Source organism: Myotis daubentonii, chromosome 10 (genome assembly GCF_963259705.1).
Source record: "Myotis daubentonii chromosome 10, mMyoDau2.1, whole genome shotgun sequence".
In the NCBI taxonomy this organism is placed as follows: Eukaryota; Metazoa; Chordata; class Mammalia; order Chiroptera; family Vespertilionidae; genus Myotis; species Myotis daubentonii.
In genome coordinates, this window is record NC_081849.1 from 75,554,874 (window position 1) to 75,578,481 (window position 23,608).

Consider the following 23,608-nt stretch of genomic DNA (forward strand, 5'->3'; position numbering starts at 1 on the left):
ATAGAGTTTCACTTTTTTAAAAATTTAAACACCAAAAAGGCTCTGTACAACTTGAACTTCCAAGGAAAACCATCCAGTGTTAATAAAAAGCAAATCAAAATTTTTGTGAAATTTTCATAATCAGGCAAACCTACAAATAAAACCATGAACAGTGTGTTGAGATGACAGTTAACTGTGTTTCTATGACAACCTAGTGGAATAATACAAGTCCTGAAATGCAGCAAAGCAGAGATATGAAGAGAGTGACATTTACTCATACAAGAAAAATTTGCAGCTTTCCTTTAAAAAGAATCAATTCTTCAACTAACATGGATTTTCACTCAGTGTATAGCACTTTTAATTCAAGACAAGTCCTTTAAACCATTGTACAGGATTCTAGAACACTCCAAAAATAAATTTCATATCACAGTCATTCTTACTGAATTTTGAACTTAAAAGCAAAAAAAAGACAACTTTTGGGATAACAAATTAAGGCAAGCCTCTTATTTTATTACTAACATTAAAGGTAAATTTGCATGGTGGGAATCCTGTCACCTAACATAGATACCAATGAGAGTACAGCCCTTTTCACCTGACAATTTCAAACTTGGGTATAAGAAATTTTTTGGTGTGTCAACCAACTTTTCATGCTGTTTAAATTTTATCCATATCTTCACACACTGGTACATTTTATAAACCATTACAGTCCAAATGAAGACTTGGATTTTATTTTTTTTAAATGTGTGTTACATGAATTCTGGAGGTTGACAGAAAGATCACTACCTTTTCTGTTGTTACTATTAATATACAGAACTTAAAATTTTATTTCTGGATACTATTTATTAAAATCCAGTTTTATCTTGTTTTATTTTTTCCACCCCACAAAATAAAATTGCAATAGATAGACTGAAGAGGAGAGGTAAGATACAAAGTCAAGTTAAGTTAGTGAAAAATACCACCAGTTGAGCACTCCTAGACAATTCACAATCTCACTCTATGGAGATGGCCTTTGTCCCACCCAGCTTCACCTATGAGAAAAACCTCAGCTGAACCTCTAGGAACTTTAATAAGGTGACTGATTGGTTTCCTTGGTCTCAGGCCATAAACTACATCTGACCAGGGACAAATCCTTATAATAAATATCCAGTGATTTAAAGCTAGACATAATAGGGAACACTCACATACTAAAAAAAAAATTCTTGTTAAAAAATGCAATTTAAACTTCCACACTGAAAAAGCAAGTATTAATAAAAAGCAAATTAATAATCAACCATCAATAGAAAGGTATAAAATAGTCTTTCCTCTGGAACATTCTCTATAGGATTCTAATTACCTTAAGGAGAATTGAAATATTCAAAACTGGTAAGTCAACCTTCTAAGTTTAAGATACAAAAAAAGCTATCAAAATCTAATATCAGAACATTTCCATTTTAGAAAATTTACATTTTAAATAATTCTCTCTTCATAAATCATAGCCTATGTTAAAATATTTATTTTTATTACTATCAGAAAAGATAGAGGGAGAACAAAAAAACAAAACAAAACACAGTTGGTGTCAAATACAAGACTTTTCTTTTAAAGCATAACTGAAATTATACTGTAAGTCAATCAAAGCATACAATTTGAGTCTCAAAAACACAACTAACAAAATTTTTAAGAGATCTATTCATTATTATCAACAAAGTAACATAAATGCTCAAAAAACTGCATATCATTGTATAAATCATATATAATTATACATTTATATGAAACTATAATGGTATCAATAAATGCACATGGACAATACAGAACATCTCCAAATATGCTATACCAGTGATGGCGAACCTATGACACGCGTGTCAGAAGTGACACACGAACTCATTTTTTTGGTTGATTTTTCTTTGTTAAATGGCATTTAAATATATAAAATAAATATCAAAAATACAAATCTTTGTTTTACTATGGTTGCAAATATCAAAAAATTTCTATATGTGACACGGCACCAGAGTTAAGTTAGGGTTTTTCAAAATGCTGACACGCCGAGCTCAAAAGGTTCGCCATCACTGTGCTATACCAATCTTGAGCCTTTCCAGAAAAAAAGTACTATGATGAGAAATACTGTATAAAAATGTAAAACGCATATGGTTAAATAAGTGGTCTTCAACAGGAGGTGATTCTGTGTTCCTAGGACATTTTTGTTATCACATCTGAGTGGGAGGAGATGGTGCTATTGGTATCTAGTGGACAGAGGCCAGGGATGATGCTAAACATCCTAAAATGTACAGGACAATCTCCCAGAACAAAAAATTATTTGGCCAATAATGTTAAGGTTGAGAAATCCTGGGTTAAATAAATTTCAAAAGATTATTGTATAAACATTAAAATCTATTTTTAAAGACTAACAACGAAGAGAAATGTTCTCAAAACATTGTATTAGGTGAAAAAATAGGTCATAAAATCTGCTTTGCATGATCCAAATTTTATTGAAGAAATTTATACACACACGGGGAAAAGGGGAGCAGAATGCTAGCCACCAAAACAGTAACCTTCCTGTGCTTCAGTCTCTTCATCTATAGAATGGAAGTGATAATGGGACTTATATCACAGGGCTGCTGTCATCATTCCAGAAACAGAAAAGAAAAATCCCTAATGAGCTGTTACCAATATTCTCTAAATTTTCCAAAATAAACGTGTATTATATTTACTACAGAAATAAGTATATGACAGCCCTAGCTGGTTTGGCTAGGGTCCCAGTTTCGATTCTGGTCAAGGGCACATGCCCGGGTTGCAGGCTGGGGCACGCAAGTGGCAGCCAATCAATGATTCTCTCTCATCATTGATGTTTCTATCTCCTCTCCCTCTCCCTTCCTCTCTAAAATCAATAAAAATATATATTAAAAGAATAAGTATATGACAAAAATAAGTAGTAGTTTAAAGCCATTGTTCAACATCCTCTTCAAAACTTTGTATTTACTGAACTAAGATTCTTATCTCTGAAAGCTGCTTTCCTTATCATAGCACTTTGGAAAAGTGAGAAAAAATTGAGCCTCTAATAATTGAAGAGCTCTTCTTAAGATTCACAAGATATGCAGTCTTCATAAACCCTGGTCTCTCCTTTGCCCTGTAGTATCAGAATTTCATGTTCAAGTGAAGCAGGAAAAAAATAAGGTGAAAGTTCTCATGCCCTAAGCCAAACACCATAAACACGTTCAAATCCCATCACTTACTTTATATTGGGAAAGCGATAAGAATATATAGAGGAGGACCACAAATGAAAAAAGCAAATAAGCTTTTCATTTATTTCCAGCCACATGGAATAACCTGACCAATCTTCAAGATATGACATTCAAGTGGACAATTCCCACACTAAAGCCAACATAACCCTCTTTTCCTTTCTTCCCTCCTTAGAAGCAGGGTTTATGCCTTTTCCTTGTTCTGAACTTCACCTACCAAAACTGTGTGTACAGTCATGCAGCTAGCGTGACTATAGGTACCTAATAAAGAACAGTGAAAACAAAAGTATGTAGTAACAGCAGACTGAGTTTAGAAAGAAGCTTTTTTAAGACATTCTCGTTGAGATTTCCAGACAGGAAAAGCCAAATCATACACTATCAGCCAAAAGGAACCTCAGAGATCATCTAAGCTATGTATTAATTTACAGACAGGGTGGCTATTCTGAAACAGTATAAATTATAATTATAGACAAATATATAGAAATGAAGCTGTATCCCCATCTACCAACAGTAGCAAAGAGGTCCTGCCAACTAAATTTTCATGAAAATTACATTTATTTATAATTTATGTTTATTCTTATATAAAAAGGAATATGCTACAGTTCTTGGGATTATCTTATATTTTAGAGGAGATTGCAAAGAAGCACCCTACTAGCTACCCCCATCAAAGTCTCTGACAGCTTATCAAATGTTTCTATGAAGATAAAAACCTACAATAACATTAAAAATTAAGATAAATGATTATCAAAATCAAGGGGAAAGCTAATACTTCTCTTTACTATGAATTAGAATTCATGACACACCTTGACTTGTTTGATGAAAACATAAACTACCTGACCAAAAGGTAGAAAGATGCTTTCAGCAATCCCACCAGCCCTCCATGCCCACGACTCAGAGCCTGCTCCTCTAGCCCAAGCAGACGCCCTCCGCACCCCTTAGAACTTGTCCTCCAAAAGGAGGTGACCATGGGCCATTGTTTCTCCACATCAAGGCTTTCAGCCCTGGCCACCAACTGTCTACATCCTTCTTCTACCAGCAGAGACCACAGCCCGTAACAGCTGGGCAGTGCATTATCGATGATCTAGGGCCGTGGTCGGCAATCTGCGGCTCGCGAACCACATGCAGCTCTTTGGACCCTTGAGTGTGGCTCTTCCTAAGCCTTAGGAGTACCCTAATAACAATGTACCTACCTATATAGTTTAAGTTTAAAAAAATTTGGCTCTCAAAAGAAATTTCAGTCGTTATACTGTTGATATTTGGCTCTGTTGACTAATGAGTTTGCCGACCACTACTCTAGACCATTACACTCCATCTTCTCTGGACTCCTTTCGTTTCTTGAACTCACTAATCTCTTTATTGCCTTATGGACTGTGCATTTATTGTCCCCTGGAATAGTCTACCTATCTAGTTGTTCAACCTGACTCCTCTTTCACTTACACCTGCAAATCCTAATCAGCAAATATCCTGGCTCTACTTCAAAAATACCCTAAGTCCTTTTTCACCTTTAATAAGAGTTCCCAAAGCCTCATAGCTAATCTTGCTGCTTCCTCCTTGCTACACACCACTACCCCAGAAATTTTTCAAGCAGCATCTAGAATAATCTTACTAAAACAAAGCTTCTGTACAGCAAAAGAAACCATCAACAAAATGAAAAGAGAGCCCAGAACATATTTGCCAATGATACATCTGCTAAGTAGTTAGTTTCCAAAATATATAAGGAACTTAAACAACTTAACAAAAGGAAAACAAATAATCCAATTAAAAAATGGGCAAAGGATCTAAATAGACATTTCTCCAAAGTGGACATACTGATGGCCAAGGGACATATGAAAAAATGCTCAAAGTCACTAATCATCAGAGAGATGCAAATTAAAACGACAATGAGATATCACCTCATACCCACCAGAATGACTAATGCTGGCAAGGACATGGAGAAAAGGGAACCTTAGTACACTGCTGGTGGGAATGCAGACTGGTACAACCACTGTGGAAAACAGTATGGAGTTTCCTCACAAAACTAAAAATGTAACTGCCATTTGACCCAGTGATCCCACTTCTAGGAATACATCCTAAGAATCCTAAAACACCATTCACAAAAAATAGATATACTCCTGTGTTCATAGCAGTGCTATTTACAACAGCTAAGATCTGGAAATTGCCCAAGTGCCCATCAGTAGATGAGTGGATAAGAAAGATGTGGTACATTTACACCATGGAATACTATGCAGCTGTATAAAGAAGGCACTCTTACCCTTTGTGGCAGCATGGAGGGACCTGGAGAGTATTATACTAAGTGAAATAAGCCAGTCAGAGAAAGACAAGAATCACATGATCTCACTCATATGTGGAATCTAATTAACAAAATAAACTAATGAACAAAATAGATCCAGAGACATAAAAGCATTGAACAGAATGATGAATCTCAGAGGGAAGGCAGGGAGAGTGAAGGAGAGATTAACCAGAGACCTTATATGCATAACCCATGGACACAGACAATAATGTGTAGTGGAGGCCTGGTGGGGAGCATGGGCAAGGTGAGGTCAATGGGGGAAAAAGGAGGAATATCTGTAATACTTCCAACAATAAAATTTGATTGATTGATGAAAAAACAAATGACTCTCCTGCCGGGCTGTGGTGGCTCAGTGGTTGGGCATCCACCTATGAACCCGGAGGTCATGGTTCGATTCCTGGTCAGGGAGCATGCCTGGGTTGTGGGCTTGATCTCCAGTGTAGGGCATGCAGGAAGCAGCCAATCAATGATTCTTATCACCAATGTTTCTCTCTCTCTCTCCCTCTCCCTTCCTCTCTGAAATCAATAAAAATATATTAATAAAAACAACAACAATGACTCTCCAATGGCTTCCCATCTTACAGTAAAAACCAAAGTCCATATATTGACTTACAGGCTCTATGTTCTTGGCCACTCATTACTTCATTTGCTACCACACAGCTCCAGCCCCACTCCCATCCTTGAAGATGTCTAGCATGACCCCACCTGACCAGACTGCATTTGCTCTTGCTTTTACCTACAAGACCTTTCCCCCAGGTATTTACTCTCATTTCATCTCCTTAGAGAGGCCTTTCCTGACCAAGACAAATCAACACCTCAGTCCATGCCACAGTCCTCTTGCCCAATGTTATCTTTTTTACCTTCAATGTTTATTACCACCTGATGTATATATTTTTGCTGACTGTCTCCCTTCTTCATCAAATACTGGTGTATGTTAGCACCCAGAAAACAAAAGTACTCAATAAATATTTGCTAACTGAATACAATGATCAATCAGTCTATCTTGGACTGCCTAAAATAATTTTTCTCCTAGGTAGTGAAATTATAAATTCTGTTCAAAGATATATTACGCTAGAGTCATGTTTATCTTTCCGATCTCTAACAAGTGGCAGAAATATATGTTCACAATCTGTATTTGCATGCAGAAAGTTTCTACTAAGTTTCCAAACATAATTTTTATAATATATGCTTCAAAGGGAATGTTTATCCATGCCTGTATGAATGATGCAATAGTCAGCAGAACCTGTTAATATTAATAGCTCATTAAATGAAAGAGCAAATTTTAAATTCAAAGGCAATTTGGGAGGATCTATTATAATCCCATGCTTCATTTTTCTCAGCAATCAATCTCATAACAAGGTGCATTACCATTTTAGTTACTATAAATTTGTTTATTATAATTAATACATGTAAAGAATCAATTTATATTTTAATAAATTATTCACAATGTTCTACTCACCAGGTAAAATAAATAAATAATTTTTGTGTGATGCATTTCCTGACTTTAAAAAAATCTATCTCCTGATTTCTCATGACTGATTTTTATTTTAAAAAATCTGAAAAAGAACTCTCCATGTGGCTGATACATCTAGAAGTTGCATTTTATTTTAATATTAGTTTCTCAGTCAACAAAAATTGCATGTTGGTTTATTTTAAATAGCTATTTGTCAGTCCACAGTTAATATGTGTAACATGTTCAAGGCCTCCTAATTGTGATATTTGCAAGAACTAAGCCATATCTGAATGGACATCTATTTAGGGAGTATGTTTGTTAATAATGATAACAAAAGTTGTAAAGACAGGGGTGGCACTAATTAACTCTCTGTCATTACATGCCATGGCTCAGGCAAGGGGTGATATCATTTATATGCAATCTTTGTTACAAAGGAACACACCATAAACAGAATAATCCTTAGTTTAACTATTCAGCTGCTTTCACAAACAACAAAAAGTCACTGGAACCCATACCTGGTAGAAAGCAGACCTTATTACAAATTAATTTCCATTAAGTACACTCCTCTACTTCCTTGCCACCCCTCCTTAGCCTAATGGTTTTTCCCCTGTTATTCTTCTCTTTGCTGCACAAGTTCGATCTTGAAATGTCAGGCTAACAATTTGATGCTTCTACTGCAAACTTCTTTGTACAATATATTAAACTCGTTTTAAAAAACGTGAAATATACTTCTAAATAATAATATACCAAAAGCCTATTCAAAGTAAGCAGGGCTTTAAAAAGTATATATCTCCATGAAACAGAGCTGCTTCAGTTTCCAGCTGTATGACCACCAAGTACTCCACAGCAGACTGGTCCATACATAAATAGGAAACACCCTACAGAAAATGATGACATTTCTGTATTATTGATACCACAATTTCCTCTCCCTACACCACTGAATCTACTCAGAAATAAAACTATGATATATTAAACCACTACAATTTTGGAACTGTTTGTTACTGCAGCATAGATAGCCTCTCCTGCCTTATACAGTACCTGATAAGTTGTGGTTTATATTAAATGAGATAATCCATATAAAGCACTCAGCACAACCCACAGTACATAGTAAGTGGACCTGAAAAATTGAAGTAAGTGATGATTCTTCATTACTTAAATATTTTTTTCCTTTAAAATACACAAGAATGAATCAGATATTAGAATTACCTGGCAAGGCTTTTAAAGCAGCCATCATAAACGTGTTTCAACAAGTAATTATAAATATCCTTGAAATAAGTGAAGCACTAGGATATCTGTGCAAAGAAATAGAACTAAAAATGAAAAATTTATAACTGGGAAGTATAATAACCAAAAGAAATAATTGACTGGATGGGCTCAATAGCAGAGTGGAGATGACAAGGAAAGAACCAATGAACTTGAGAACAGATCAATAGAATTTACCCAATCTGAATTGAGAGAAAGTGACTAAAAAAAATTAATAGAGCTTCAGGGATCTGTGGGACAATAACAAAAGAGTTAACATTCATACTAAAAGTCCCAGCAGGAGAAGAAAGAGTGGAAGTGAAAATTTATGCAAACAAAGAAATAATGGCTGAAAACTCTCCAAATTTGATGATGGACATAACCCTACAGATTCAAGAAGCTGAGCAAACTCCCAAAAAGACAAATTAAAGAAATACACACCAAGAGATATTATAATTAAACTTCTGAAAACTAAAGTAAAAACACACACACAGCCCTGGCTGGTTTAGATAAGTGGTTAGCAGCCGTGGGCGAACTACGGCCTGCGGGATCCGGCCCGTTTGAAATGAATAAAACTAAAAAAAAAAAAAGACCGTACCCTTTTATGTAATGATGTTTACTTTGAATTTATATTAGTTCACACAAACACTCCATCCATGCTTTTGTTCCGGCCCTCCGGTCCAGTTTAAGAACCCACTGTGGCCCTCAAGTCAAAAAGTTTGCCCACCCCTGGGTTAGAACATCAGCCCACTGACCAAAGAGCTGCAGGTTCAATTCCTGCTCAAGGGCACATACCTTACTTGCAGGTCCCCTTCTATCCGGGCATGTGCAGGAGGCAACCAGTTTAGATGTCACTCTCACATGATGTTTCTCTCTCCTTCTCCTCCCTCCCTTCCACTCTCTCTAGAAATCAATGGAAAAAATATCCTCGGGTGAAGATTAAACTCACACACTCACACACTCATACACACACACTTGAAAGCAGCCAGGGAAATGCGACACATTACTTATGAAGGAGCACCAACTCAAATGACAATGCATTTCTCATTTGAATAAGAGGCCAGAAGTAAGTGGCACAGCATTTCTCAGAATCTGAAAGAAAAGAACTATCAACTGCAAATGCTGTATCTGGTGAAAATATCCCTCAAAAATGAAAGGGAAATAAAAACATTCTCTGATGAACAAAGAGAATTTGTGGCTTGTAAACCTTTTCCTAAAAGAATGGCTAAAGTTTTCTAAACAGAAAAAAACAAAAGATAGATAACAAAAGAAGACTTAGAACTTCAAAAAGAATATAAGAAGGATGAAAAGGGGTACATATAGTAAATTATCCTTTCCATGAGTTTCTTAAATCATATTTGATAGGTGAAGCAAAATGTTTATTACCAAATGATGTGCTCAATGAATGTAAATATTTAGGACAATTGTGTTTAAAACGTGGGGAGGGTAAAGGGACATACATGGAAGTAAAGTTTTTATACTTGATAAGAAGTGGTAAAAATCATGGATACCAAACACTCTGATAAATTATGTATATACTAGAGGACCAGTGCACGAATTCCTGCATGGGTGGGTTTGGGCTGGTCCGCCCTGATTGCAGCTGATCAGGGCAGGACTGGCCAGGGGGCGGGGCTATGGCGGTTGGCTGGCTGGCCCCACCCCCAATTGGGGTGGGGGGGTGATTGAGGGCAGGGCCGGCCAGGGGGGTTGGGGAGAGGGGCCATGGGAGGTTGGCCCGTTGGCCCTGCCCAACTGGGATGGGGGGGCCCATCGGGGCACGGGCTGGCCTGGGGGAGGGGCTGCAGGAGGTTGGCCAGCCGGCCCCGCCCCCAATCAGGCCGGCTGGCTGGCCACAGTGGCCATCCGGTCATTCCAGTCGTTCTGGTCTCTTGGCTTTTATATATATACTAGAGGCCCGATGCATGAAAATTCATGCAAAAGGGCCTGGCCCTTGTAGCCCCAGCTTCATCGGGAAGGACATCCGGAAGGTCATTTGGTTGTCCAATCTAATTAGCATATTATGCTTTTATTATTATAGACAGATGTTTTAATACCCAGAGCAACCATTAAGAAGTAATACAATCAGCCCTGACCGGTTTGGCTCAGTGGATAGAGCGTCAGCCTGTGGACTGAAGGGTCCCAGGTCTGATTCTGGTCAAGGGCATGTACCTTGGTTGCTGGCACATAACCAGTAGGGAGTGTGCAGGAGCAAGCTGATCGATGTTTCTCTCTCATCAATGTTTCTAACTCTCTATCCCTCCCCCTTCCTCTCTGTAAAAAATCAATAATATATATATAAACTAGTGAGACTAATAAAAAAAAAAAGAAGTAATACACTCAAAATTATAGAGATGGAGAACAGATCAGTGGTTGCCAGGGGATGAATGTGGGGGACAGAGTGGCCATGACTATAAAGCAGGGGTCCTCAAACTACGACCCACCGGCCACATGCAAATACAAATACTGTATTTGTTCCCGTTTTGTTTTTTTACTTCAAAATAAGATATGTGCAGTGTGCATAGGAATTTGTTCATAGTTTTTTTTTAAACTATAGTCCGGCCCTCCAACGGTCTGATGGACAGTGAACTTGCCCCCTGTTTCAAAAGTTTGAGGACCCCTGCTATAAAGGGTAGCAGATAACCTGATGATGAACTGTTCTGAAGGTATTTTAAATACAGTGGAGGTCACATGAATCTTCACATGTGATGAAAGTGCACAGAACTAAACACACACACATACAAAAACACAAATTAATGGATATAAAACTGGTGAGATAAGAATAAGTCTGTAGATTATATCAATATCAACTTACTAGTTCTGATGTACTAGGAAAATGGAAGATGTTACCCTTTGGGAACTGGGTGAAGGTTATATAGAATCTCTCTGCCTGTTTTCTTACAACAGCATATGAATCTACAATTATCTCAAAATAAAAAACTTTTTAAAAAAATCTCAAGAAAAAATATAGTATGTTAGAGTAAAAACAATTCTGGCTTATTTAAAATCTTAGATAAACTAAAGAGACTAAGAAATAAACCAAACCTTTTCCCTAAATCCCTTGTTAGAAGCTGAGGTGGGGAAGAAAGGACATATGGTTTCAGTCTGGGTTCCATAGCTCTGCAACCCACAAGTTCTGTAACATCAACACAAAACACTACTATGAAACATTCAGAGAATATTGTGTTTTGTTAAAAAATAATAATTGAATTGTTTTGCTAAGTATATAAGCAATGTATATTTGTTAGGGAAAATTTAGAAAATGAAGGCAGATAATGAGAATAAATAAAATAAGAATCACAAAACCCAGTAATAATATCGTCTTATGGTAATTTTGTTCTAAGCTTACATGTGGATTTTGGAGGGTGGAAAGAAGCTAGATTAGATTACGTTCTAAATCAGGAATCAGCAAATTACAGCCACAGTCAAATCCAGCCGAACGCCCATTTTAGTACAGCCTTCCAGTGGATTTTTATATTTTTATCTGTTTATAAACCTACACAATATCCTCTTGACCTTTATAGAAAAAGCTTACCAGCCCCTGCTCTAAATAGCATTTTTGTAAAAAGCTTTTTTCAATTAAAAAGATAATATAACTCCTTATTTCTGGATAGTTAGCCTGTTCCAAATTTTTATATTATAAACAAAGTTGTAATGAACACTATTTTCTAATTAACTATTCTAAATATGTTTATAATCATTATTTTCTAAATAAATAACTTTATTTTGTGGTAAAACAGGAATTTTAATAAAATTATTAATGTTATATATAAATTAGCTAGACAATTATCTCTTTTCCGTAAAAGAAAGCAAAGTTCAAAGATTCTGAAATCGATATCTTTTCCTACTAGTTGAGTAAGTCAAACTGTAACATCACCCAAAATATCATCTTATACATCGGTAGGAATTCAAAGGAAGTTTTTTTTTTAACCCTGTCCACTTATACAAAGATACATAAAGGAAGAGTCTGGCATAAAATTAGATAGAGCACAGTGAAGTTGGAGGCAGTAGTTGAACAAGTTCGAAGAGCAAGGTTTAAAGTCAGATCACTGGGTTCAAATTCATTTTATCAGCCCAGTGACCATGGGCAATTTAACTAAACACTGTTTCTTCACCTTGAAAAGGAATTTTTTAAAAACCCTTCCTTATATATCACTTTTTCCTCCTTAAAATGAAATCTTTAATACAACTTAGCTCCCAGCAGCTTTTAAGGTAACTACTTCCCTTTTGATTTTATAAAATAAACTATAATTTCAATGACTCAGAAATTATACCAATGAGCACGCCATATTTATTAAGAGAATGATAAAAGAATATTGCAGAACCAACAGCGGTTATTTTTTTAAAATAGGTTTTTTGATGTCAAGATTCGTTTGTAAAACTTTCCATCAATTTTCCCACTGCCAACATGCTTCATTCAGGTTACAATATTGCTCAGGATTAGAAGAAAACTTTTTGTTCCTTTTCCTGTTTGTTTTTTAAACTAATCCATTAAAATTTTTTAAAGACAACTGGCCTGTTCTTCCCCACGGCTTAACTACCTAGGGCCCTACTTTACCACTCGAGCCTTGGGAAGGCTGTATGTATTAGCGCTGCAGAACCACTTCAGGATAACCTGGTTGGTTAGCCAGAAATCCCCAGGCTCCTGAATCACCACCTTACCTCAGACTCATCGGTAGATTCTTCAAGAGACACGGTTTCCTACAAAGCAAAGAGGGGGGAAATGGTCAGAATAATGACAAAATAATAATTACATATTTTCAAGGGAAAAGAGTTCTTATGTCCTCACAAATATCCGCCTGCCCTTTTCTGAAGGTATCTGCAAATACAATGTAAAGGACTCCACACGGTCCAACTCTCACAGACCTCCTACTTCTCCACACCCTGCAGGACTGAGATGGTTACTCGGGGGCCTCACAAATCCAGTTCCTGCTGACCTCCCTCAAGTGGTCAGGAGGTTAACAAATTGTCATGTGAGGAAGCAGAAGGCTCTTCTCTTGCTAAAAATGCAAATCGCTCCGGCAAAGCAGCCTTACAGATCTCAGAAAGGAAGAGGAAAACTGCCATCTCAAAATATCTACGAGCCAATTTTTCTACTGGAAAGCTCTTGTGCTATTAATTATTATGCTATTCATCTGGTTGAGTCAAAGCGATTGTCTTGCTTAAACGTTTACAAAAGAATTCCCCTGGAGTGGTACCTATCAGACGCTGGGCAAACAAGCTGTATAATTTATATCCACTCTTTAAACCATTAACTGGAAGACGAATTCTGCCATTTAACACAGTTTCCTTCTTGCGAGACAATGGATCTTGCTGCTCTGTGGAAAACACAGCAAAAAGGGGAAAACTGACCTGATCCTGCTAATCTCTCACCTGTCCACTGAAGAAGAGAGCCTGCTGAAGCCATGCATCCGCAAAGAGGTCAGCAAAATGAAGATTTACTTACCGCGCTTACAGATATCAACAGCAATAAAAGGCTACAACCAACACGCTGACACAGCATGTAAGCATGTCACAACAATCCAGGAGATAAAGAAAGAACAAAAAAAATTGAGGCAAGGGCATAATATTGTTTTAGACATAGCAATTTTTTTTCCAACAAAAAGAATGAACATTTTTTTTAAAAGTTAGATGCACATATTACTCAATGTAAACTGGATAGCAGGATAAATGCAAATCTGGTGTTTTAAAACATGTTAAGTTCATTCATGGAAAATCAGTAAGAACCCGGCAGGTGGCAGGCTGCCTGGGCATCAGTCGAGTGGACAATTTAGCCTCTGCTCTCAAAAAATATCTGGCCCTGACCGGTTTGGCTCAGTGGATAGAGCATCGGCCTGCGGACTGAGGGGTCCCGGGTTCGATTCCGGTCAAGGGCATGTACCTTGGTTGTGGGCACATCCCCAGTAGGGGGTGTGAGGCAGCTGATCGATGTTTCTCTCTCATCGATGTTTCTAATTCTCTATCCCTCTCCCTTCCTCTCTGTAAAAAATCAATAAAATATATTTTTTTAAAAATATCTGTAAAGTGGGATGAAAGTTCCTTGTAATTAAGACTTTTATTGCAGTTACATCATTAACCATGATGAATATGAGACTCTTCTTTACATTCCAATGCAGCCTATTAAGTTTAATGTTATTCTAAGTATTAGGATGTTCTTACTAATTTGGAGCTACAATCTCTCCACAGTAACTTTTTATTCTTAACACCAATAAGACCCAGGAAAAAATCCAATTATTCTACTACTATCTGACTGTTCTCCAAGAGTTAATGATACAAATCATGACTACCCTTCTAAATTATTTTTCCTCTGTGCTAACCATCCCCAGTTTCAGGTTTGAGTCCACTTGCCATCCTTACCCTTCACTCTTCTGAACATACCCTCACTTAATATTAACAGTCACTATTCTGACATCTTTACTGAACATCTATTATATATATTCTTATAATGCTAAATGCTTTACAGGTAGCATCTGAAAATTTCCTAACTACCCCTGCAGTACGAACACTGAGGCTTAGAGGATGAACTCCCAAAGTCCCTGAGTATTACGTTGTTAGCATTAGCTGAAACAAGCTTTGACAACTGTGCCAATGAACCAGACATAGGTTCCTATTTCACAACTCTAGAACTCTGAAACAATACTGGACTACTCTTTTCAGAAAAATTACATTAAACTGGAGGAATTTTTTTTCTCATTTGGACTTCATTAAAGTATGCACAAGGGGGAAAGCGCAAAGATCCCGTTTACATTCTTGATTTAAAAAAAAGACTTAAGGCCCCACTCAGCAATTTCAATCCAAAACCAGATTACACTCTAGCTCCCCACCAGAACGCAGTCCGATCTCAGAAACCTGCGTCGTTAGGTTTAGAGGCGCTTCCTGTGACTGCCAGGACCCACCAAGAACATTTACTCCAGGTCTCGCTCAGACTTCTCCTGAGCACCAGCACAAACCTCGCAAACACAGCTCTGCCTCAAAAAAATTACCTTTTTCCACAATCCTACCAAAGCAACGCATGAGTGACTTTGAGAATTAGCCTGCTCTGTTATTTCTTAGCTTCATTTATTCATCAAGCCCTATGCTTAATGCTCTAGAGCAGCGGTTCTCAACCTTTGGCAGTTGAACGACCCTTTCACAGGGGGTGCCTAAGACCATCCTGCATATCAGATATTTACATTATGATTCATAACAGTAGCAGCATTACAGTGATGAAGTAGCAACGAAAATAATTTTATGGTTGGGTCACAACATGAGGAACTGTATTTAAAGGGCCAGAAGGTTGAGAACCACTGCTCTAGAGACAGGCAAGTAAGAAATGACATCAATGTCCCCAGTGAGGGATCCTAGAAACAAGGGTGAACCCTGAGAATAATTATAATTTAGAAAATCAGCAGTTTTCAAAAAAATATTTTCTTTTAAATACATTTTTATTGATTTCAGAGAGGAAGGGAGAGGAGAGAACGACAGAAACATCAATGATGAGAGAGAATCATTGATTGGCTGCCTCCTGCATGCCCCCTACCCGGGCATGTGCCCTAGATCAGAATCGAATCCGGGACTCTTCAGTCCACAGACTGACGCTCTATCTACTGAGCCAAACCGGCTGGGGCGATTTTCAAAAAAATTTTAAGTACACACCCTATCTTTCAAATAATCTAACTTCAAATCATGAAAATGTAAGTTATGAAACTGTGCTGTTCTCTAAGTAAAATAAGCCAGATACAAAATGAGAAATATTCTAGGATTACTGTTATATGAGACAGTAAAATAGAGGTGAGCAAGGCTGGAGGAGGGAGTAATGAAGGGTACAGAGTTTCAGTGTGAGGTGATGAAAAGTTGTTGAGATGGATGCTGGTGATGACTGAACAACAATGTGAATGTACTCAATGGCACTGCATCATCCATTTAAAAATGGTTAAAGTGGTAAATATGGTATGTATATTTTACCACAATAAAAAAAAAATTGTGCTGTTCTGGTTATAGCAAAAATGGTGGGCTAAAAGTTACCCAGTTACACAAGTGCATAGCCAGGCAAATTCTGGGCAAAAGGCTGAAAAGCTAAACTCAATAATTGTTTCACCTTACCTTTGTTTTGCAGACCAAGCCCTTAAACTCAATCATCTACCTAAACCTAATGTTCTCCCTACCTTGACATGACACCCCTCGAATCTATTCACCAACTGCGTCAGAATACCTTTCAAAACACACATCAGACTAGTCACTACTCTCCTCAAAGAATCCTTGGGACTCCGATTTCAGATTCCTCCGCAAGGTAGTCAAAGCCCACCCCAACCTGGCCCCAAATAGACTTATAACCTCACTTCCCACTCTGCACAAATCCAGGGCCCTCCAGCCACATTGGGGGACTTCTCACCAAGATGCCACATGCTCAGGCCTCTATGCCAGAGGTAACAAAAAGGTGGCCCGCAGGTGTTTTGTTCGGCCTGGATAGTGTATTTAAGACTTCCACATAGCCCTAGCTGGTTTGGCTGAGTGGACAGAGCATCAGCCTGCAGACTGAAGGGTCCCAGGATTGATTCTGGTCAAGGCACATGCTTGGGTTGCAGACTTGGTCCCCAGTATGAGGCATGAAGGAGGCAGCTGATCAATAATTCTCTCTCATCATTGATGTTTCTATCTCTCTCTCCCTCTCCCTTCCCCTCTGAAATCAATAAAAATATATTTTTGAAAAAAGACTTCCACATAAAAATCTGTATTTCTGACTTCATATAAAAATCAGTCTACATGTTTACCAGAATCTACATTTCCATATAACATCAGCTGGAGCTGAACAGCTATACCCATAAGACAGAATGCACTTAACCCATCAATACCTGTAACTCCTGATTCCCTTATATCAAGACAATCCCACCCATTTCCATTGCCACGTGCCTGCCTTGAACTTGTGAAGTTTGCACTGAGTCTTTCCTAAGTGCTTCCCTCAGCTTAGAAGGCCCTTGGCCCAATTCTACACTCATCTTAGCAGTCTTCCAACTCCCAGCATGCTCTACAGGTTCAAGGAAACCCACAAGGGTACCTCCGGGAGGTAGATAGTCAACAACAGAGTTCTAACTTCATGGTTTATATTTTCATGTTGCCAATTACTGCTTTGTGTTGTGTGTTATTTGAGTTTGAAATGCACTGGCTGTTTCTAAATCCTAACCTTTCTTCCCAACCTACATCTCACCTCTTTCACATAATTGTCTCTAGTGAGCCAAAGACACAAGGTTCAGACCTGGGCTCCTGTAGCCTTTGTTTCTTCCTATAACCCTCAGCTCACACATAACATTAACAGCCTTATCCTAAGTTATCCTTTAAAATACACTGTAGCTAAGCCCAAATGCTTTTGCCTCTTGTCTCTCATTATCCTACCCAAAGGAACAGTTCAACACCATTTACTGGTGATGATGATAAAAAATAAGCAACCGATCCCTCCTTTATATAATCCTTTTTCCACTTATGAGCAATAGCAGGTGCCTTTTCTCCAGGCAGATGCTTCAATTAGCTTATGGCTACAGGAGGGGGCTTGGAGGAAGACTGCAGCAAACAAGGGTAGAGAGATTCAAATGGAATGTTAACCACCTAGCAACCGCCCAGGAAAGAAGCTAACTGGGTTCTCTGATGACCCTTCCAATAAAGGCTTCCAAACTATCCTCACCCCTAATCCCAAGACCTGGGAGAAGACTCAGCCCAGCTGGCCTCAGAGGCAGAAGGGTAAGGAAGGCTGTCATCCCAGGAGAGAGAAGCCAGGACCTCCCCGGTTATGAAGTCCTCAGAATTTTGAGGGTATACACACTGTGGGTTGTGGGCGATGAAGGAAATTTGGGAGAGAAATGGGAGGCTGGAACTTGATGAAGGCCAACTCCAAGTTCTACAGGATGAAGAAACAGAACAAAGACCAGGGCCCAGGAAATCAGACACTAAACACTCCTTCCCAGCAATGTGTGTGACACAGCAGAGGTTAATGGAAAAGACAGTGTGATAGCTCTCAATGTCTGACACAGGCACAAAAAAAGGAGTCTTTTGTGTGATATGTATTTGATATCCTTGTGTCACAAAGTCTTATTTTCAAAAAGTTTTGGGGTACCCAGGGTCTAGGCTGGTTTAGTAGGTAAGATTTTAAAATATCTGGGGAGCGAGCAGTAGCAAGAAGATGCAGGTTACCAAATCTGTTCAACCCACTAGCCTTAGCTACTGCACTCATCTCATTCAGCAAGTGAGGAAGTATCTTGACACCTGCTTCAGCTTGGTGGCTTAGTGACCCAATCCCAAATCTGACTTTGCGTCAGAATCATCTAAACTCATTGGGGGATTGGCTAATACCTTTTAATACACTCTATCTTCACAGATTCTGATTCAGTGGGTATTAAGAGAGCCTAAAATCACAAGCATTTCGTAACAAAAACATGAGGAGGACCAAGTTTCTAGAAGAAAAAAGGGCAACACTGACTGGGCAGCCATGCATGGGGAGCTGCATGAAACACGGAAGACCCTAATCTGCCAAGGGCTCCCTCTCCAAGGTAGCAATGTGGCTGCTGGGGAGGCTGCTAATAGCCAGCTGGTGACATCGGCCTTCAGCCAACCAACCCAGGCAAATATGAGAGAAAAAGACTAACAAGGCAACGAGCATGCCCCAGCTAAGCTAAACTGTGACCACTCTTTAGTTACATGACAGTAAAGAGTGGGCCGTCTAAAAATTTCTCTAACTGTACTTTTGCAACTTGTTTGGGGCTTCTTTTTTCCTTTAGTTATAAGTAAAGTTGCTTTTGTAAGTCTGTCTTGGCCAAACTGTAAGAGAAGAGAGGCGTGCATACCTAAGACAAGCCCACATTTGGATGATCAATCATTGTCCTCTTTATAAGACAACCATTTTAATCTGGCCACTTTAAAATGCTTTCTGTCATACTCACAAGAGTCCTGGAGAGTAATATCGCCAATTTACAGACAAGGAAACTGAGGCACTCAATTATTTACTGACTTGATTTTTATTTTACAACATGGGGCACAACCATATGGGAGTATACAGGCTCATGAATGTGCCCCTGTTAATATGTCAATGCTCTACCATAAGGATAGAATTTCCCTAATTTCTAAAACATAGACAGAGAAGTCAAAAAAGAAATTTTCCTAATTGGTTAAGCAGTAGATGGTCTGATTGATCAACTATTTCAACAAACTAGGTTCCCCGCTGTAGGAAAGATGAAAGGGTACTTTGGGGAGCTGGCAGAGTAAGGAGTCTACGTAGGAAAAGTAATCTACAATACATTTAAATTAATAACTTTCAAAAGTTTCAAGTAAGATAAAATAACAATCCAAATTCTACTGGACCTTACTTACAATTTGACATTTTCAATTCAGAAGGCTATTCTCTCCTCATAAATTCATTTACACATTTTATTAAGACCTAGTACTTGTAAAGCACTAGCCCTGTGAGAGTTACAGCCATGAGTAAGCGCTAGTCCTTTATTCTTGAAGACTCAGCAATCTGTGGGAGAGACAAGATAAATACACAAACAACCAGACTTCAAGCAGAATGTTATTCATACATAAGTGAGGTATGGACAAATACCGAGGGGCATCTGTGATTATGAAGGTCAACTATAAATCATTTTGGCGCTAGATAAAACGGCTGTTTAGAAGATTTCCAGGCAGAAGGCAGGGTATTAGCTCTTCCTTGTATAACATATGTAGGTATTTGGGGGAACTACCTTTACCATACTCAGCATACACAAAGATATCCCAGTAACGCTTAAAAATGTTTATTCATATCCAAAAAGTGATTTTTAGTTTGAGAGTCTATGAACTGTTTTATGTTTCGTTAACTTGCTCAGTATATTGGTTCTTCCTAAAATTAAAGGGGAGGGCAAGCAATCACCAAAGAATACAACGCTCAGAAACGTTAAGAGGAGAGGTTTAGTTTTGTCTTCCTTATCATGGAGGGCTGTTTGCATTTACAGTAAAAAAGCTTCCTTTGCCCTAACCTGTCATCAGTTACTTTAAAACACATCCCACTGCTTAAAGCATTCAGAAGACAAAAATTATGTCAAGATTTTCTAAAACATCAGAGTATCAAAACGGAACAATTAGCAAATTTACTTAACTCCACTTTTGAACCCTTTTAGCCCTCAAAAACATGTATAATAAAGGCCATACTATCTCAGTTGAGATTTTAATGGCTTCCTACTGTAAAATGTGAAATGCACACACAAGCAGAGTGGGAAAAGTCTAACTATTTTTAATCTACAAAAGACAATCTATAGATTAAATACAGGTACAACTATTTATTAGCTTTCTTTAAAAAAATAAACATGCCGAAACCGGTTTGGCTCAGTGGATAGAGCATCGGCTTGCGGACTGAAAGGTCCCAGGTTCGATTCCGGTCAAGGGCATGTACCTGGGTTGCGGGCACAACCCCAGTAGGGAGTGTGCAGGAGGCAGCTGATCGATGTTTCTCTCTCATCGATGTTTCTAACTCTCTATCTCTCTCCTTTCCTCTCTGTAAAAAAATCAATAAAATATATTTAAAAAAAATAAAAAAATAAACAGGACAACAATGTGAATGTTCGCTTCTTTCTGCTATTAATCATGAGCTTTGAAATTAGATGACAGGAGATTTATTATACATAAAAGTATATATACAAGTATGAGCAAGTAACTGAAGTTGCCTGGATTTCTACTGTTTACCTGGAAAATTCAATCCTTTAATATGTATTGCATATCAAGCACTACTCTATGTGTTAGGCAAACAGTAGTGAACAAATCTTTGCCATCATGGAGCTTACATTCTAATGGGGAGAATATACCGAAATGAATATAGAAACATAGAGAATATACAGAAAAAATAGTCGAGCACGAAGGAAAAAAAATAATGCAGGAGAGTTGCAAAGAATGGTCAGGGAACACTTGGGTCCGGCCGGTATGGCACAGTGGTTGAGTGTCGACCCATAAACCAAGAGGTCATTGGTTGATTCCTGATCAGGGCAATACCTGGGTTGCTGGTTTGATCCCTGGTCAGAGGGCATATGGGAGGCAACAGATTGATGTTTCTCTCTCTCTCTCTCTCTCTCTCTCTCTCTCTCTCTCTCTCTCTCCCTCTCCCCCCCCCTAAAAAAAATCAATAACCATATCCTCAGGAGAGAATAAAAATGAAAAATAAAAAAGATAACACTTTGATAAAGACAAAGGGAATGAGGGAGAAAACCCTGTCGATATCTCGGGTCAAAAGAGGGTACAGCATGAACAAAGGCCCTTAGGGAGAAACATGCCATGTTTGTTGAAGGAACAGTAAGGGAGCCAGTCTAGCTGATGCAAAATGATAGAAGGGAAACAAAAACTGAAAAATTAGGTCAGAAAATGGGGACAGCGCAATTGGGGCAAGGTCCTGTAGGGCAACTAGGCTATTACAAAGACGCTGGCTTTCCCTCAGAGCGCAATGAGAAGGACCAGAAAGTTCGGAAGTAGGAGGTGCTTGTCCTGACATACACATCAGAACATTTACCACACAGAATTCTTCTCTGAGGACCAAACGCGAATGTGAAGGGATTCTTTAAATTGAAAAGTGCTGTCAAATTCAAAGCATTCTTTTTGTACCACTAACTTTATGCATGTCTTTCTCCATCAGACAGGTTGGCCAAACTCCTGCACAAAACAGTAGCGAATACTAAGAACAACTGTCTCCATTTCTGCCACCCTGTATCTAAGAACATAGGAGCTTCCTTTTTTTCTTGTTTTTAAATCAAACCACCAAAAAATTATATTTCAATGTGAAAGGTGAACAATATGAAAACCAATCTCAGCACTATCATCAAACCCAACAATGTGTCATGAGATGACACGTGCTTAATGAGCATTTTCCTTTGAACTGCCTACAACAGAAAAGGGAGGCTCCAGTGGTAAGTAGAGAGACTCTTCTCGGCACTGACCACACAAACAAATTTTCTACCTTATTTCTTAATTAATGTGTACAAAGGGCAGATTCTCATTATGTAAGTAAAGTATGTTGCCAATGGTACAAATTATAAACTCCATAAGCTTCTGTTATTATGATACTAAACAGCTTATCATCAAAACCCTTCTTAGAGGCAATTCTGGATACTGATGACCCTGTTAATTTGTGAGGAAAGGCAGTGCTAGGCTTAAAAATGGCCCCGGAAATGGAAAATGAAGGTATTTCCCCAGGCTCCGGACTTTCTTTGCTCTTTTTGTCTTATTTATGTTACTCTGGCAGCCACTATTGCCTGTAATGAATACAACTGTATCACAATCACTAATTTCTATCCTAAACTCCAGTGCCACTTTGCCATGGGTTGGCTGGACATTGCCATCGGACCTTCTGCCAGCAACAAAGCACTCCTCTCGTAACTTTGTGCCCAACTTTTACTAAGCACTTCAATGTTGTGTACCAATTCATTCCAACTTAAACCACCTTCCAAAGACGGCACTATATTATCTCTATCTTATACGATCTTATCTATCTTATTTCTACCGTATATCTCTATCTTTAAAGAGCTTATATTTACAAGTTAAATAACGAGCCCAAAGTCACATAGTAAGACAGAGAACCAGCGCGGGAGCCCAGTCATTTCTGCTCTAGAACAGATGCACGTGACCGCCACTACACGCCACAGGGACCCGGCTGTGTGTCCAAAGGCAACAGATGCGAAACGAACATCGATTACCTTGTCCCAGCCCTCCTGCCAACCGCTCCCACGGCCCTCCTTGGAGCGGAAAGGAATGGAAACTCCAGTTTCCTAGCCTCAAAACTCAAGTCATCTGTCACGCCTCCCGTGGGCAGTCAGTCCCTGCCGTAGCCCAGGCTGCCTCCAAGCCACTGGGCAGAGGCCACAGGGCAGAACCAGCTGGCAAACGCTGGGGGTGTGTCGGTGGCTCTCCCAGGTGCCCTCCCAGAACCGGCATCCCACCGCGTCTCCGCTCCCGAATGGCCTTTCGCTGCCCGCCTGCCCGCCCGCCCGCCCGCCCTGCCGGCCCTCCAGCAGCTCCGCACCTCCACGCGCCCCTTTCCAAGGCCCGGCCACTACACCTTCGTTTACCCTTTCCCTGCCCAGCAGTTGTAGCCTTTACCTGCTCCTCGGCTTCCGCCATGGTGCAGCTGGGGAGTCATGTGACATACCCGGAAATGAGAGAAAAACCAGAGCCTGAGGCCCAGGGCCTGCTGGGAAATGTAGTTTCAGCAGCATCTGAGCCTGGACATCTTTTCTATTTGGTAAGGTTATTAGGCCTTTGTTTCTGCTTCCAACTCTCCAAGCTTAATGAAGTTATGCTTTGGAGAATCTGAACATAACCGTTGTTGATGTTTTATTTTGTTGTTGCCCTTATTTTTCCGTGATAATTATAATATATAATATTTATTTGTATTTACTATGTATCAGTAAATATAAAAAACTGGATTTACAGTTTTGCATGAATTATCTCATTTAA

The 23,608-nt window shown here is 38.9% G+C and overlaps 1 protein-coding gene across 1 annotated transcript in view; it reads right to left on the reverse strand.

The window, feature by feature from the left end:
- The window catches only part of VPS41 (VPS41 subunit of HOPS complex), a 138,314-nt gene extending 114,997 nt beyond the window's left edge, over window positions 1-23,317 (reverse strand). The window contains exons 1-2 of the mRNA XM_059655731.1: window positions 23,252-23,317; window positions 12,836-12,874 (exon numbers count right to left, since the gene is read on the reverse strand). Coding sequence (XP_059511714.1) covers window positions 12,836-12,874; window positions 23,252-23,272 — 60 coding nt within the window. The 5' untranslated portion in view covers window positions 23,273-23,317. The remainder of the gene's footprint in view (window positions 1-12,835; window positions 12,875-23,251) is intronic.
- Between the last annotated feature and the right edge of the window lie 291 nt (window positions 23,318-23,608).